Source organism: Uranotaenia lowii, chromosome 1, assembly GCF_029784155.1.
Source record: "Uranotaenia lowii strain MFRU-FL chromosome 1, ASM2978415v1, whole genome shotgun sequence".
Taxonomy (NCBI): Eukaryota; Metazoa; Arthropoda; class Insecta; order Diptera; family Culicidae; genus Uranotaenia; species Uranotaenia lowii.
Genome location: NC_073691.1, coordinates 11,870,083 through 11,887,064, shown reverse-complemented (window position 1 = coordinate 11,887,064; position 16,982 = coordinate 11,870,083). Strand labels below are relative to the sequence as shown.

At 33.5% G+C, this 16,982-nt stretch overlaps 1 protein-coding gene across 1 annotated transcript in view; it reads right to left on the bottom strand.

Moving 5' to 3' along the window:
- LOC129740665 (glutamate receptor ionotropic, kainate 1-like) overlaps positions 1-16,982 on the bottom strand; it is a 179,131-nt gene that overhangs the window by 69,163 nt on the left and 92,986 nt on the right. The window contains exons 2-3 of the mRNA XM_055732408.1: positions 13,472-13,627; positions 13,314-13,408 (exon numbers count right to left, since the gene is read on the bottom strand). Coding sequence (XP_055588383.1) covers positions 13,314-13,408; positions 13,472-13,627 — 251 coding nt within the window. The remainder of the gene's footprint in view (positions 1-13,313; positions 13,409-13,471; positions 13,628-16,982) is intronic.

Genomic DNA, 16,982 nt, shown 5'->3' with positions numbered 1-16,982 from the left:
ACAAAAATAACAAAAATAACAAAAATGACAAAAATGACAAAAATGACAAAAATGACAAAAATGACAAAAATGACAAAAATGACAAAAATGACAAAAATGACAAAAATGACAAAAATGACAAAAATGACAAAAATGACAAAAATGACAAAAATGACAAAAATGACAAAAATGACAAAAATGACAAAAATGACAAAAATGACAAAAATGACAAAAATGACAAAAATGACAAAAATGACAAAAATGACAAAAATGACAAAAATGACAAAAATGACAAAAATGACAAAAATGACAAAAATGACAAAAATGACAAAAATGACAAAAATGACAAAAATGACAAAAATGACAAAAATGACAAAAATGACAAAAATGACAAAAATGACAAAAATGACAAAAATGACAAAAATGACAAAAATGACAAAAATGACAAAAATGACAAAAATGACAAAAATGACAAAAATGACAAAAATGACAAAAATGACAAAAATGACAAAAATGACAAAAATGACAAAAATGTCAAAAATGACAAAAATGACAAAAATGACAAAAATGACAAAAATAACAAAAATGACAAAAATGACAAAAATGACAAAAATGACAATGTTGTAACTTTTTTTTTTTAAATTTTTGTATGGGGGCTCCCATATAATTTAGTGCAGAATTGGTAAAATAATCGAGCAAATGGAACCAAATTGGGAGCATGGGAGGATATTTGGATACGGAAAAAGACTCTATGGTTTTTGATACAAACCCCCCCCCTCCCCCTCCTCCCTGATCCCATTTAACAAATACGAAGAGAAGAGGAGCCACCACGGTTTTTTTTTCTAAAGATGTCGAGAGTTTATCAGACGAAAGTCTCCGAATTTTGGTTTGTGATTGTATTTTAATACGAGTAATGTTTCTAAAATTATTTTGGACCCTTCCCTTCTTCGATTGAGTGAGATGGGAAGAGAAGAGGGGAGCCTCGTACATTTTTCTAGCATATCTATAGAATTTAGTAGGGAAGAGTTTTTGGGATGGAGAATGGTGGGGAGGGGGTGAATAGGGATGAGGGGAATCTCATACATATTTTGCATAACTCGATAACATTTTTAGCAAATGGGGTCCAATTGGTCACAGAAAAGTGTATGGAAATAAGAATTTAAGACTCCTCCTTCCTTTCCAGTGGGGAGTTTGAAAGAGAGATATCGATTTTATATATGTCGATGAATTTTGATAAAAAAAAATTTCTTAATTTTTTTAAATTTATTTTTTGGGATTTGACTAAATTCGCCCGGATATTGCGTGGATTTTGGTCGTCAATTTTTAAATCAAATGTCTGGATTTTGCCCGGTTTTTATATAAAATTGCCCGGACTTTTCCGGCCCGGATACGTGCTGAAAAAATTCTGACAACCTTAGCTTAGCTTATATGGGCCTCTTTGGATGCAATGCACACAACTTACGAACAATAAGTTGTCTGGCTAAGCCAAAGCGTTAGATCAAATTGACGTTAGAATGGACGTTAAGTCAAAAAAAAAACTTCAAAAAGGAAAGACTTCAATTCAATCCAAGATCAATCTACGGGTCAACAGAATATGGAATTTTTAGTTTATGATTCTGAATAGAGCGTTTATGTATAACACAGAGATGGATTTGCAAAGAAAAATTTTTCGTTGTGAAAAATTGATTCTTCTTCTTTTTTTTGCAAAAATAAAAAAACTTCTTCATATGACTGCGAGCTCGTATCACCTTTCGGTACTGGAACCATCTGGCTATGGCATAATTCCCAAAATCACATACAATCTCCCAAAATGACAGCTTAGTTTTTCCACTTCACCTGATCTTTTTATAGCCAAAGAAAGAAAGAGACTCGTGTATGAACGGTGGCATTCCGGCTACTGGTAGCAACCGAAAGCACAAGCATCATCGGTGTCCTGCTGAGGCAACTTGAAGAATGAAAAAAAAAACCCTCATAAATATGCAACATACGTCAGTGCATTGCGGAGATGATGGCTCGTTTTCTTGATTTTTCTTCCAGAGCTTTTTTTTTGCTGTTTTTGAAACCGAGAGATACCTACCTGTAACCAGAAACAGAAAGTTGGCCCCAGGTAGATCTGTTTGGCTCGGTTTATAGTTTCATATTTCCATCAGTATTCATTTTAGCAGCCGCCATTCGGATGAATCGGCTAAGGGGTTCCTTCTAAAATTGACAAAATCAGGTAAAATTTGTAAGAAAACCCTTTCACGGGAGAATTCTTAAGAAGGAAAAATTTTTGAAATGTTAAAAGTCAACCCAAATTTATCATATTTTTTATTTTTCAAAAAAAATTAAAGGATATAATGAAAAACAAATATTTATGCCAACCCTCAACCCCGTTGCCGCCGGATGTGGCACATCTATGAGACAAAATTGGAAATTCTTCGGTTCGATCGGCTTTTTTGCCATTTTCCTTTTGCCTTCGAGAGCAAGCCAGCCAGCCAGCCAGCTTCCGGGATGTCTTCTTTGGTTTGCCTTTTGCCCTAGCAATAATGCCAAATGACATGGCAACAACAGACCAGAAAGAAGCCGAAGGTATTGGTCGATCCCGTCCAAAGGGTAAAACCGGAAGAGCCCCGACAGGAACTGAAGGATTTGAATTTCGATTATGATTATTTTCCTGGGAACATCTGTCGGTATCGTTTCTTTTTTTTCTCCCTTTTTTCTGCTTCTGTTTTCTTCATCGCTTCCGCTGGGATGAGCAATTGTGGAAAAGATGTTGTTCATCGACGGTCGGAAGATGCCAAGAAGGTTCAGTAACGAAAATTATAGATGAAACAGGTCGGACCTGCACCGGATACAAGCAGCAGGGCCCTCAATATCCGGTGTGATCAGGTCAAAACACTTGACATAAAGGTGATGGCAGAGGCAGATTTTTTTTTCTTTTTATATTTATCGGAAGCTGGAATTGGAAACAGTTTGGTTGATTGTGGGAAAAAATCAAAGATAAAAGTTAAGCCTCCCCCAATAACACTTACGAGGAAAACATACGTGACATTGGATATTGTCATCTAAAACCCTCCACTTTCCCTTCACATTATACCGGAAAGAAATTCCAATCGAGCCTTGGGTAAGCATTTGGATTCTCATAGATGTCGAAGATGTGAAGGGGCTCCAGCTGACACATGGAGAATAAAAATCAGGTAAGCATAATCGAAGGACCTACCTCGGTCACGGACTTAATGCAGGTTCCCTCAAAGAAGGTAAAAAGTCGAAAGGTGAACAGAAAAAAGTAAGTTTATCGATATGCATATGGAAGAGTTCTCTATAACTGAATCGGTTCCCTAGGGATGAGCGCTCCCGAGCCGTTAGGAAAATTCTAAGTTTATCATTAAAAAGGAGAAAAGGAAAATTATTATATATTGGTTTTTATAAGAGATAAAATTCAGTTAAAATGACTTTAAAAGACAGCAGATAATCCTGAGTTGAAATTCCTTTATCATATTCTTAGAATCGAACTGTTGCGAAAAAAAACTTAAATATAAGTACTTTAAACAAAAAATACAGCATCTTAAGTTCAAATTGGAATTGGAATTTTGACAAACATGTTTTCTTTGTTTTCACGTTCTTGAATGATGATAAAATGTGACAACAATTGTTTACAAAAAAAAGATTTTAAAGCACTCAAAAATGAGGAGAATTTTAAAAATTTTATAAAATTCAAAACAAATACAAACAAAAGACTAGAAATGACAAAAAGTATCTTAAAAAAAAGCTGTAAAATGACAAAAATAACAAAACATACCGTCAAACGGGGTTTGACGGTATGTTTTGTAATTTTTGTCATTGCAAAAGCAGGGTTACATGCAACATTTGTATACCACAGCACTGATTTAATTTTTAATTTTATACAATGTAATCGAGTTATCTTTTAATGATTAAAAAATGATCATGACATAGTTTCTCACATCTTAAGCTAGTATTTTCAAGTTTTCCATTTTCATTCAAAATTTAAAAAATTCATCAATAAATGTACAAATTTTATCATTTTTTGATGCCATAAAAAACTTTACCCAGTATGACGGATTGGTTTATTGATATCACCTACAAACTTTTTACTGGTTAAATCATCCTATCCCATGTAAAAATATTTTTCGACGAGTCACCAATTTTTTTAATAAATATTTTAATAATTTAGTTACCTGCCTGGGGTAAGATGCAACAAAATGTAAATCAAAGAGACACCTTGTAAGTCTCGTTTCCATATGCTCGAATATGATTGTTTTGCATCACGCATTTGTCATCATTGAAATTTCATTCATCCAAACATTTATTTTTATAATTTCAGCTAGTAGAATTGTTTGTAGAATTTTTTTACCCCTAAATGTATGCAACATCCATATGTTCAGAAAAAGTGTAAAAAATTGATTTCCTTTAAAATCAAAGTTTGTTGCAAGTTACTTCTTTTTCTAAATATAGTGAAAATTTCATGTTTTTAAAAAATTAAAAATAACTGAAGGAAACAATAATTTTGCTGACTGCATTAGTTTGATGTCCCACTAATCTTAAAACTTTTGATACATAAATGATTATCTGTGGACGTGAGTTTTTTAAAAGCCATTGAAGTTGAAAATTGTTGCATGTTGCCCCAGTTGACGGTATTGAATATAACCAACATTCTCAACTATGAACTGTCCTAAAGCATGTAAAATATGATAAAAAATAACAAAAAAATATTATAAAATTATTTAAAAAAAATTTGAAAATGGCTTTTTTGCTAACAAGGTTTATTTTCAATAAGTCGAATAAGTTGATTCGATTTTGGCAACACAAAATTTTTTGGTAAAAACGAAAAAAGCCTGTACAAAGAAAATCAGTTCTAATTTCCTTAAATGTTTTTTTCTTTTCTCAAATTCTGATCTAAAATCTGTTTTTCAATCATTAGTTTTTATCAGAAATCAAGGCTCTGTATTTCGATAAGTTCCTTAATTCTGCCAATATAAATATTTTACTTGTTTCAAATTCCTCTCCAATGCCAAATTTGGTTCCATTCGCTTGATGAGTTTCCAAGTCATCCAATAAAAACTAATAACAGTCTCCCTGTTAAATAATCATGCAAGCATTTCTCATACCCTAGTCCCTTTTATGCCAAATTTGCTCGTTCATTTCTCGTGTTATTGAAAAAAAGGATGGGTGCACCTCTCTTTCTTTTCTCCCCACTGAAAAGAAGGGAAGAGTCTCAAACTTCTTGTTTCCACATATTCATACATGTCAAATTCGGCTCCATTTGTTTAAAAAGCTATCGAGCTATGCAAAATAACTGTGCCCCTCTCTTCTCTATTTATTTCCCCACTTAAAATGAAGGAGGGTTCTCAAATCCATATACGATGGCCCCTCTTCACTTCCTTTTTCCTCACTGAGTTCAGAGGGGGGTCTTTAAATAACCATAGATTATTTTCCTATATCCAAATATCATCCCATGCCAAATTTAGTTCTTTTTACTCGGTTATTTTGGAGGAAACATTTTAAAAATTGAAGATCTATCAACTGTGAATTGACTAAATAATTTTTAAGGTGTACAGCTAGTGGATTCTATCGATTTTCTTAGTCAAACAAACAGTCTCCAATTCATGGTAAATGGCAATAGAGAAAACAGTCGCTTGAAATATTTCTTGCTTATTTCGATAGCAGCAGTTCTTTTTACGCATATTTCGTATTTCCCAAAGTAGTTTTATCCTCAAATTGATGTTAAAACTTATTTCGAATCGAACAGTTACGTTAAGACAACTTATCTACAGGCAACCATATAATGGATCGTGCACTCATGTGGTTTTCTTTATTTTTAAATTTTAAAGCCTTTAGCATTGATAAAATAAAATCAAAACTCACTTTTCTTATAGAAAAATCTTTTTAATTATGAATTGTAAAAAAAATTTAAAAAAATTATTGCGGCTTAAAATACAGTACAAGTTTTTTCTTAAAAAAAATTGTTGGATTCCTCTCTTCGAAGCAATTATCATTAATAAACAAGTATTAACGTCGCTCCCCTTATGATTGAGGATTGAGGAACCCTGTAGATCAAGTGCAATATTAGATCTGCATAACTGCTTTTCCAAGCTCCTTACTGTTCTCAAGAATTTTTGTTTTATGCACAGGATCCACGAAGTTGAATTTTGACCATTTAGAAGCATATTGGCGTATTTAGAAGCAGTAGAAGTAGTAGGCGTTCCCAATACTGTATTGAACCTGAAAAAATCGCTTATGTCGTTCAAGAGTGACTACTGTAAAATATCCCTAAATGCCTCAAAAGGCCTCCAGATGGTCAAAATTCAACATCGTGGAGCATCATTGAAGGTAGGTCAAGAAACCTTTAAAAAACAAAAATTCTTGGGAGCATTAAGAACTTGAAAAGCAGTTAAGCAGATCTAAAATTATACTTGATCTTCGAGTCCAAAATCCTCAATCAATATTCGCCGTGATGTTCACATGATTCGATGATCGATGGTCATCTTCTTTTGCTATTTTATCTTCTTTAGAACTGAGCGTTAATGTTTTTTTAGGAAAAACTTGTACTGTACGACAGGGCCGTAGGAAGATGCGGCTCATGGGGGTTTGTAGACAAAATTATTCTAATAACATTTTCGCTTGAGCATTTTAAAATTACAGAATATTAAAAAACGTTAAGGTTCTATGTAATTATTCAGCTTTGAGTTATTTTACAATAAAAGTAAGGTATTTATTTTGAATTGTAGCTTTCGAAATAAAATCCGAGAAGTTGCAACTTTTTTATGTGGATTTAAAAAATCAATAATGGATTTTCAGGGTTTCGTTCAAGAGAAAAACATTCTGTAAATACTTAAAATAGCAATAAGCTTATTCTTATGAACTACAAAATATTTAGAATTTAAAGTAAGAGATCAAATCTGATTTATTTTCTTCGCTTGTAACCTCGATTAAAATTCAAGATTTAAGTACGAAACTTTGTTTCTGAATAATTTGTAACATAAATAATGTTAATAAAATGAATTTACAGCTTGATTTGAGCTTGAAAATTAAGAACAAGTTCCTTCATCAATAATATATTGCATTATTACAACCCTGTGAATATAAAAAATAAAAGTAGAAGAGGTGGTGTACGCGACACGACCGCAATGTTTACGTAGAATTACAATATTCTGTTTTGTTCTATATTTAATCGAAAACTGAACTGGGGTTTAGAAATGGATTAGTCTGTATTGTAAATTTGTGTAAAATTTATAGATGAACACGACAGTTATTGTTAACGAGGGTGCCGTACATTCTAGTATGTTTTGCAAGATATCAAAGTGATTATCAGTCTAACTCTGCCTTTCACCAACAGTGGATGGAAGGATAAAATCGAAACTGTTTGTTCAGCGTAAAAATCGTTTAATACGTTTGAAGTGCATAGGCGTTTAATTTTGCATCATAGTGCATGAAGCAGGTCAAGCGGGCAGTCTAAAATTAATCCTGAGAAATCTCTTTTAGATCATCATACGACCACTGTCGCCTAATTTCGACCGCATGGTTTGGAACGCACTCATAGAATAAGCTGCTGACGGAGCTATTGCCGCCTTTTTATCAACTTTTTACCCCGCGGACTCTACGAGTTTATGTTTTATTGCTTCCTCCGGGTTTTTCTGATTCTCCCTCGTTCTACCAAAATCAACGCTTGCTTTGACGGATTGAAATATCCACTGTTAAATTTAATTTGCCTTAGCACGGTCAAATGCATGTCATTGAAACCAAAATGTAAACTAGCATAAACTGTAGATTTTGAGGAACACCATGATCAAATAAATAAATATAGAAATAATACCAGCTTTTTTTTTAAATGTAGCACTTTTCCAACGAAAAAGTGAAAAATACGACTTCGGCCTCTCACGAAAGCCAGCTGATTTGGGCTTGGCTGTGAACGTGTGGTTTTGCATTGCAATGCTAATAAAATTTCACCCAATTTTCGAGTTTTTTTTATTTGTAAAAACAATAACTCTTAACAGCTTTTCGCATCGCGTTAAGAATAAATGTTTTTACAAATGGAAAAGGAATTAGAATTGTGTTAATGCAGTGTAAAAACCGTCTAGTACGATTCAAAGTGTACGTAGGTCGAGCAGAGACCAGGCAAGTAGTCTGAAATTAAATCTGGACCCTCATTCATTTTTGGGTCGGTCGCTGGATTGCGACCACGTGGTACAGAACTCAATCGCAAAATGAGCTGCTGATGGGGCTTTTGCCGCCTTTTTATGAACTTTTTTCCTGTGGAACGCTGCGAGTTTTTTTTTGTTGCTTTCCCTGGGTTTTCTGATTCTTCGTTGTACCAAAATCAACGCTTCCTTGGATGGATTCAAATTTGCCGTTTGTCGAATCTGCAGTGACTGCACCCGTTTTCGGGAGACGAAGACGAGTGTATTTCTTGGAGATACAGAAAAACGGCTACCCAATTGAGGCCACTCAGATACCACGTATGTCCACGTGGACAAGACCCAAACCCATACCCCCCTTTCCGTGGACATTTTCATCCCCCCATTTCCTAATAAGTTGACCACGTGGTATGTGAACAGCCCCTTAGGTACTACTGAACTGATTATTTCTTCCTATGCAGATCCCGAAGCTCTAGCCTTCTTGTTCTCAGAAGTCTTCGTCACCACTGCCTTCTCAATGGAGGTCACCCGGCAAAGACTATTCATTCAAAGTTTACGCAGTCATCGTCAGGACCATGCGTTGACCGGCGAATGTGTTAAATGTTCTTTTGCTTCGATGTGCTCCGTTTTTAGTATTTAGTAACTGGAGGAGCAGCACCTAGAATCGCGACACGGAACAACACGCATCCGCAGCGATGACATTTTTCAGCCTCTCTTTCATAAACTAGTGGCCCTGAAAAGGGCCGTTTGTTGAATGAAGCAAGATAAGAAATTTTCATGAATTCGACGAACCAGCTGAATATTCTTCGGCCGGCATGATAGTCCCCCGCTTGATGTGGAAAACGAAAAGATTGGTGTCCTCATGCAGTGCCATGAGCTTTGGAATTGCAGATCCGTCTCTCCGTCGATCTCATTAACCAGACGCTGGAAAGACAGCTTGCGGATCAACTCAAGGCTTCCAGGCCGGAAACGATGCGGTTTCTTCACTTCTCCGGTGGCTAGCCGCTAGAGCACACTTTCGGGCAGCCGTGGTCGCCAGCTGCTTGTGGGAAGCCTTTCCTTCGGTTTCCTTGGTACGCGATGTTTTCATCTCGAAAGCACGAACACGAATGGAATTTGAGGCAGTGAAAGGCACTTCTTTTTATAACTTCGTGGGGAAGATTTCCGTTTCATTCGTATTTGCGCTGAAATAGTATTGGTGTACCAACACATAGCCGACCCAAAACGATGTATGGAAAAGATGTCTTTGAAAGAGGCGTTTTTCGTGACGGTCGGTCCGTTCGCGAATTTCAATTTGCCCCCCTATAGTGTTGCCGTAAGACGTAATTCTACGTCAAAAAAAATTAAATATAGATTTTTCAAAAACTGAAATCTTCAAAATGAATCTTATTTTGTTTTATATTTGTGGATTCTTCTATTTTTTTTCTAGCAAACTGACTTTGTTTGAATATTAAATTTAAATTTTGAATTCAGTATTAAAACAATAGAATTACGATCTCCTGCAATTTGAATCTGAAATGAAATTCTCACATTGATATTTTTATCTTGATAATTAAATTTAACTTCGAGAATCTGAATTTTGAAATTCAATTCCGGATTTGAATCCAGCCTTCGGAACCTCAGTTCAAAATCTGGATTCCGAATCTAAAAACAATTTTTTAATCTAAATTCCAGATAATAATTTCTAATAATTATGAACCGAAAAGCAAAATTTGTATCAGAACCCTAAACAAGAGTTCTCTCATTTGACTTCTGAATTCTCGGCTTCTAATGAGAATTCTTTTTACAATTATTCATTTGAAATTCAATCAAAAAATGTAAATGAATATTGCGAAAGATGAAACTGTTTCAGAATTTTCATTTCTGGAACACTATAATGAAAATTTCTTAGGTTCCAATTCTGAAAAAGAAATAAAAGTTGTGATGTTGAAATCGTTGTAATTTAATTTTTCCTTTTTGCGTTCCGAAATGATAAGTTTCTAATATGGAAAATGCATCTAGTTGAGGTTTGAAATGCAAAACCAAGATTCGAATCAGGTTTTTTCTCAATGATGATCCAAACTGGATTTCAACAACAAAACACTAAATAAAGAATGGGAATCTGATCACAGATATCGAATTCTGATGTTTATATAAGCAAGTTTGAAACCACCACCGAAATAATTTAACCTTAGGGTCTCAGATATTTTCCCGTCAATATCCGAGCCTTGCAATTTGGGGTTATTCTCCGCAATATCCGCCAATTTCCAAATTATTCAATACAAATCGTGACGAAAATCACTTGAAGAACTACTTTTTTGAACACGTCAGTCGATTTAAAATCATATTTAAAGTTTCCAAAAAATCGTTCATGTTAGTTTTGATGAAATTTGCTCAAAACTTGGGACGCAAAACACATAATTCTAGTGAATGAAACCGAATTTTCATTTGATTTCGCAAATAAAGTGATCAAAGATAGCAACATCTGAGCAATCTGGCAAGCTTAGTCTTATCTCATTGAAATTGGATATTTGGGGCTGAATTTCATTCAACAAGTAAGAATTTTTGAAAAACTGTGCAAGAATTGCGGACCTGGAATAAGATTTCGAAGTTAAGTCTTTAGTTCTGAGTCGAGATCGTTAATCTTGAATAATTTTCGTTATTCATTAAAATTTGATTAAAAATTTGAAAGTTTAGAGAAGAGAATTATCCGTTTCACTGTATATTTTTAAGGCGATGTTAAATAATAATTTCAATTATTAAATCACATCAATATTTTCCCTAGATGATAAAAACAAACAATGGATTATGCGTTAACGGGGTTTCTCAAGAAGATTATGTAATTCGGTTGAATTTTGACTTGAATGATTTCCAAGTAAAAGAATTTAGATGATTTGAATTTTAAAAACATGTTCCACAGCCTAGTTTTGAGGATAACTTCAACACGATTCAACTTTTGAAATGAAAAAAATATGAAATTTAATTTTTTCAATAATAAGTTGTTTCCAACGAGAACTTTCGAATAGTTTCAACATCCGAATGTACACTTCAAAAGTTTAAAGCAACGTTGAAATTGTCAATACTGTACAAATGCTATTCAGAATTCAGCAGGCAAAATCGTTTGAATTTCATGCAAAACACGTGAATTTTGATTTAAATATCAAATTATAAAATATGTTTATTGCATGAATCAAGATTTTAAACCTAGTTTGATCTTCCGAATGTTCGCAAATTTTGTGGATGTATTGTCTAGTTTTTTAATACACTGAGGTCACATACAATCTGATCACTAAAAGATTTCAAAGGAAATTTAAAATATATTTTAGAAACCTATTATACTGCCCATACTAGCTTAACAGTGCTATTCCGCGTTATACAAGCAACCATTTTCATATAAAACCCATGTGAAGTTGTATTTTATTACGTCGAAGCGCGAAGAAATGCATGAAACATCGAAATCATGTGTTATTTTGAAGAAAAAATTTTGGATCGAAAATCGATTTTCTGCGACTTGGCTTTTATTTCGGAAAACCGAACGTCCCAGTAAGTCGATGTGTGGCCAAGATTGTTTTTGGAAGTAACCTCAGAACGCGACGATTTATGCATTTCTTAGTCAAAATTTTAATTTCTATCTTCCTTTGGTCTCCCTTTACGTCATTTTTGAAATTCTAAAGTCTACCTACTTTTGACAAAAAAAAAATCGAGATAGCACCAGATTTCGACGTTATATGCATTTTTTAGTTATTTGGCATTATAATTTTTATTTTTCTTATTTCATTTGGTCCTTTCTCTGGTGATTTTTGAGGGTAAAAAATTCTAAACTATGAGCGCCTTGAGGCAAGGTTGTCGAAACCGCAGAAAAATCTTTAATTTTACAGAATTTTTATTAACAGAATCTGTGTCGCGAAACACAGATTTTTGGCAGTTTTCACAGATTTTACAAATTTTTGAAATTTGGAACGTTTTTCCAAAACTAATATTTTTAAGTTCAAAAGCATTTTAGATTTCTAACTTCAAATTGGAAAAAGATGATAAGATTAATAAGGTTTATGGATTTTTCTCATATAAAAAGACACAATTTGGCACGACTTTTCAATAAAATTAATGGAAAACCTATCGTAGAAAACCATTATATAATTTTTCTGAAAAATCACAGAAAGTCAGAATTTTTTTTCATCAAAACACAGAATTTTTTTTCGCAACCTTGCTTTGAGGCAGCCCTAAATCAAGTCCGATTGGGTTGAAATTTTGTACAGGTCAGTATTTTGGGCCGATTTACAAAATGTATGTGGTCGGTTCGCGAAATTTTACATGACCCATTATGGCTGCCACCCTAATATCAATACTCAGCATTCTAGATTGCCCAGATTTATCATGCCTTGTCGGAATATTCAATGAAAAAGTCCGACTGAGCCAGGATACTCAAATATGGCTGGGAACCACTCGAATTAAGACCGGATTCATTCACATTAATTGAAAGTTATAGCATAAAGTACACTTTTTGCTGGTGGAAGAATTGCGCAAATGCAATCGTAAACACAACAGCTCAAAACGTTTTCGACGATGCGGTTTTGTTTTCGCTTCTCCTTGTTCACCTTTTTGTTCCACGTGTGCGTTTGGCGTTTACACTCTAAACTCTGAATACCCATTCTTTGGTTTACTGTTAACTCCAAGGGTTGGACACACTCAGAACTAAAAAGCTACACAAACCTAATTATAATGCTACAATTTTGATTCTAGGGTCCACAAACGATTTTTATATAGTAACTTAGTTCAAAATTGATATTTCTCAAGAATTTGAAACTTTAAATATTATTTTTACGCTGCTGATTAACGATGATAAACATAATTTCATGTGATTTTTTTCATTCTTCTCTTGAGTATCTTCTGAGTAATGCATGGATTCTACCGGATATCGCCCGGTTTTGGATTGAAAAATATTCGAAACAAATTTTCCCAGATTTTGCTGATTCGACACACAATCAGTTGAAACTTTAAACATGTCATCAATTAATAAATCGAAGATTATTCCGCAGAAAAAAAAACTTGTTTTGTGGTGACACTCTTATGAGGAAATTTTAACAGGAAGTTAATATTTTTTTTTGAAAAATTTCTGGCTAATATTTCTGAACTTGAAAAATTCTATTCACTCAACCTATTAAAAATTCCCGCACTTTTTTTTAAGAGCATGAATGTATTAAAGTGATTTTTTTTACTTACCTCCATAGTGTCGCAAATACTCTGCACGTGGCTGGCGGTGTGCGACGATTGGGGTCCAAAGATGGCGGCCACCCCCACCCTCAGCAGGTGACAAACTGCAATTTCGAAAAATAATCAGGTGTAAAATTAAAAATCAACGATCAATTTGATTTACTCACCCCGCTTCGATGCCAGGAAGCTATCCTGCGGCGATATCCGTTCGATTTGGGCCAACAGTTTGGACCGAGGCAGGATAGTTTTGTCCGAGTTTATCTTCTCGACTGCATATCGGAACGCAATCTCCTGATGGTCATCATCCGGATGGAACAGGCCTCCTGTTTTTTAATATTCGGAGAAAAAATGAAATTTATCAATAATCTTGTAAGGTACCTTCTAAATGTTTTTTATGCTTTTGAAATTCAATTAGGAAATACGTGCTCTTTTTTCCTACAAGGGATTGTCGTCCGATTTTGAATGCTACCAAATTCAATTCCATTAGGAAGGTGCGTTTGAATTCAAAAATCAGAAACGATAGCTTTTGCCTCAGTAATGAAATTTATGCAAATTTGACACAAGTACATGCGTTGTTGGTAAATGAATCATCCCAAGAGAAATTTCGTCTTCATTCGTAGAATTCATTTATCATCAAAATTTAAATTCAACGCAAATACAAATTATTTCAAATAATGAAAAAAAAAAACAACTGAATCGTTTTACTTTGTATGTACGTTTCGGTTCTTTTTATTTCTTTTTCAAGGTAAAGTAGTATTCATATTTATTTTCTCAAATTAAATATCAAGCTTTCAGAGCTCTCAACCTCATCCAGAGCTGAACGAATAAATTGTAATTAAATCGGAGGATGTCAACAGCAACAGCACAAAAAGGTACTAAACCAAAAAAAAAACAAAATGGTAGACAGGTCCTCCTGTATCCTGGACGGTTTCGCATCATCATCCGTATCAGGAAACTTCTGCCATTTTTGGTGGGAGCTTGGTGAAGTTTTCTTTTTTTTGTTTAGATTCATTCTGGTGCTGTTTGTCATGTTTCTGGGGTCGTGAACTTTCCGGGTCTTCTAGTACTTTCACCATTTTTTGTTCTAGCCGTTCCGCGATGTTTTTCACCCAGCACAAGTAAGGGTGTGTACACACAGTTTTTTTTTGGCGCCATCATTTTTGTTGCCCACTGCTGCTACTGCTGGATGGTGTTGTGTATTTAGAGAGGTGCCACATAACAGCTGTTTTGGGAAAGTCGAGCACAAAAAAGGGACCCAGTAATGATGGCAGATTTTGCGGGTCAGATTTCTCACAAAACAACTTCTGGAGGAAGCATATCGCAAGAGCGAGTAGCGAATTTTTTAAACACGATTTCATATCCAGACTCCATCGTTTCGGGAATGGAAATTAATGACATCATTAAACTTGTTAGTAGATTAACAGTGAAACGGGTGATGTTGGAAGTTGACTTTTAATACTTCTAGAAAGGATCAATTGACCAATTAATTCAATTGTCCATTTCAAAAAAAAAAAAATTAAAATTAGACGAATTTTGACAATTTTGACAACTTTGACAACTTTGACAACTTTGACAATTTTGACAATTTTGACAATTTTGACAGTTTTGACAATTTTGACAATTTTGACAATTTTGACAATTTTGACAATTTTGACAATTTTGACAATTTTGACAATTTTGACAATTTTGACAATTTTGACAATTTTGACAATTTTGACAATTTTGACAATTTTGACAATTTTGACAATTTTGACAATTTTGACAATTTTGACAATTTTGACAATTTTGACAATTTTGACAATTTTGACAATTTTGACAATTTTGACAATTTTGACAATTTTGACAATTTTGACAATTTTGACAATTTTGACAATTTTGACAATTTTGACAATTTTGACAATTTTGACAATTTTGACAATTTTGACAATTTTGACAATTTTGACAATTTTGACAATTTTGACAATTTTGACAATTTTGACAATTTTGACAATTTTGACAATTTTGACAATTTTGACCATTTTGACAATTTTGACAATTTTGACAATTTTGACAATTTTGACAATTTTGACAATTTTGACAATTTTGACAATTTTGACAATTTTGACAATTTTGACAATTTTGACAATTTTGACAATTTTGACAATTTTGACAATTTTGACAATTTTGACAATTTTGACAATTTTGACAATTTTGACAATTTTGACAATTTTGACAATTTTGACAATTTTGACAATTTTGACAATTTTGACAATTTTGACAATTTTGACAATTTTGACAATTTTGACAATTTTGACAATTTTGACAATTTTGACAATTTTGAAAATTTTGACAATTTGGACAATTTTGACAATTTTGACAATTTTGACAATTTTGACAATTTTGACAATTTTGACAATTTTGACAATTTTGACAATTTTGACAATTTTGACAATTTTGACAATTTTGACAATTTTGACAATTTTGACAATTTTGACAATTTTGACAATTTTGACAATTTTGACAATTTTGACAATTTTGACAATTTTGACAATCTTGACAATTTTGACAATTTTGACAATTTTGACAATTTTGACAATTTTGTCAATTTTGTCAATTTTGACAATTTTGACAATTTTGACAATTTTGACAATTTTGACAATTTTGACAATTTTGACAATTTTGACAATTTTGACAATTTTGACAATTTTGACAATTTTGACAATTTTGACAATTTTGACAATTTTGACAATTTTGACAATTTTGACAATTTTGACAATTTTGACAATTTTGACAATTTTGACAATTTTGACAATTTTGATAATTTTGACCATTTTGACAATTTTGACAAAGTCGACAATTTTGAAAAGTGTTATAATCTTCAAAATGCTGACAATTTTGACAATTTGGATTATTTTTTCTATTTGATAATTTTTATTTTCATCTTTAAAGTTTTGAGTGAAATTGTGTTTTGAAATTTTCTTCAAAAGTTTTTGTTGTGAATTTTTCAGCCATAAAAAAAAGTTCCGTAAATGATAAGCGCAATTTACTCAATTTGCTGTCAGCCATGGGTCACAAAAAGTGACTGAAGCAAAACAATTAAGAAACGATAAACAAGTACAGCTGCTTTCTGAACAACTGGGCGAGCCATTCAAATTAATCGCATTTACGAAAGCAATAAATTCCCCATTATTATACCACCACACCGACATAAAGTGAAAGAACATTCCCGCTGTTGTCACTTCAATTTGTGCGCGAGGTCCTGCCAAGGCAAGGCCAAGTGACAAATGACACCATTGAGAGAGGGTCGGTTTTGTCTACTTCCTATTTTGCTCTTTTTTTTTTTGTTACTAAGGACTAAGGATTTTTTTCTGTCACTCAACACTCCGATTCTATTCTCTTATAATAAAGATAGAAATTTTCACCCCGACGATCCTCGATTGTGTTGGTCAATGGTTGAGCCAGGAAAGGACCAATGCCCTCCTTTTTTATATATATTTGAGCATTTTTCCGTAGAGGTGATGGCAAATTTATCCTCCGGCATTGTTCCATTTATTGTGCTGCCCTCTCTTCTGTGTGACTGTCAGTGTTTTATTTATATGTATATATTTTTTACCAAATTCCGCTGCTCTCGTGCTCAGTTGTTGGCCATTGTTGGGAGAAATTTATCACCCCTCCACAAACGCTTGATCCGGAATTTGC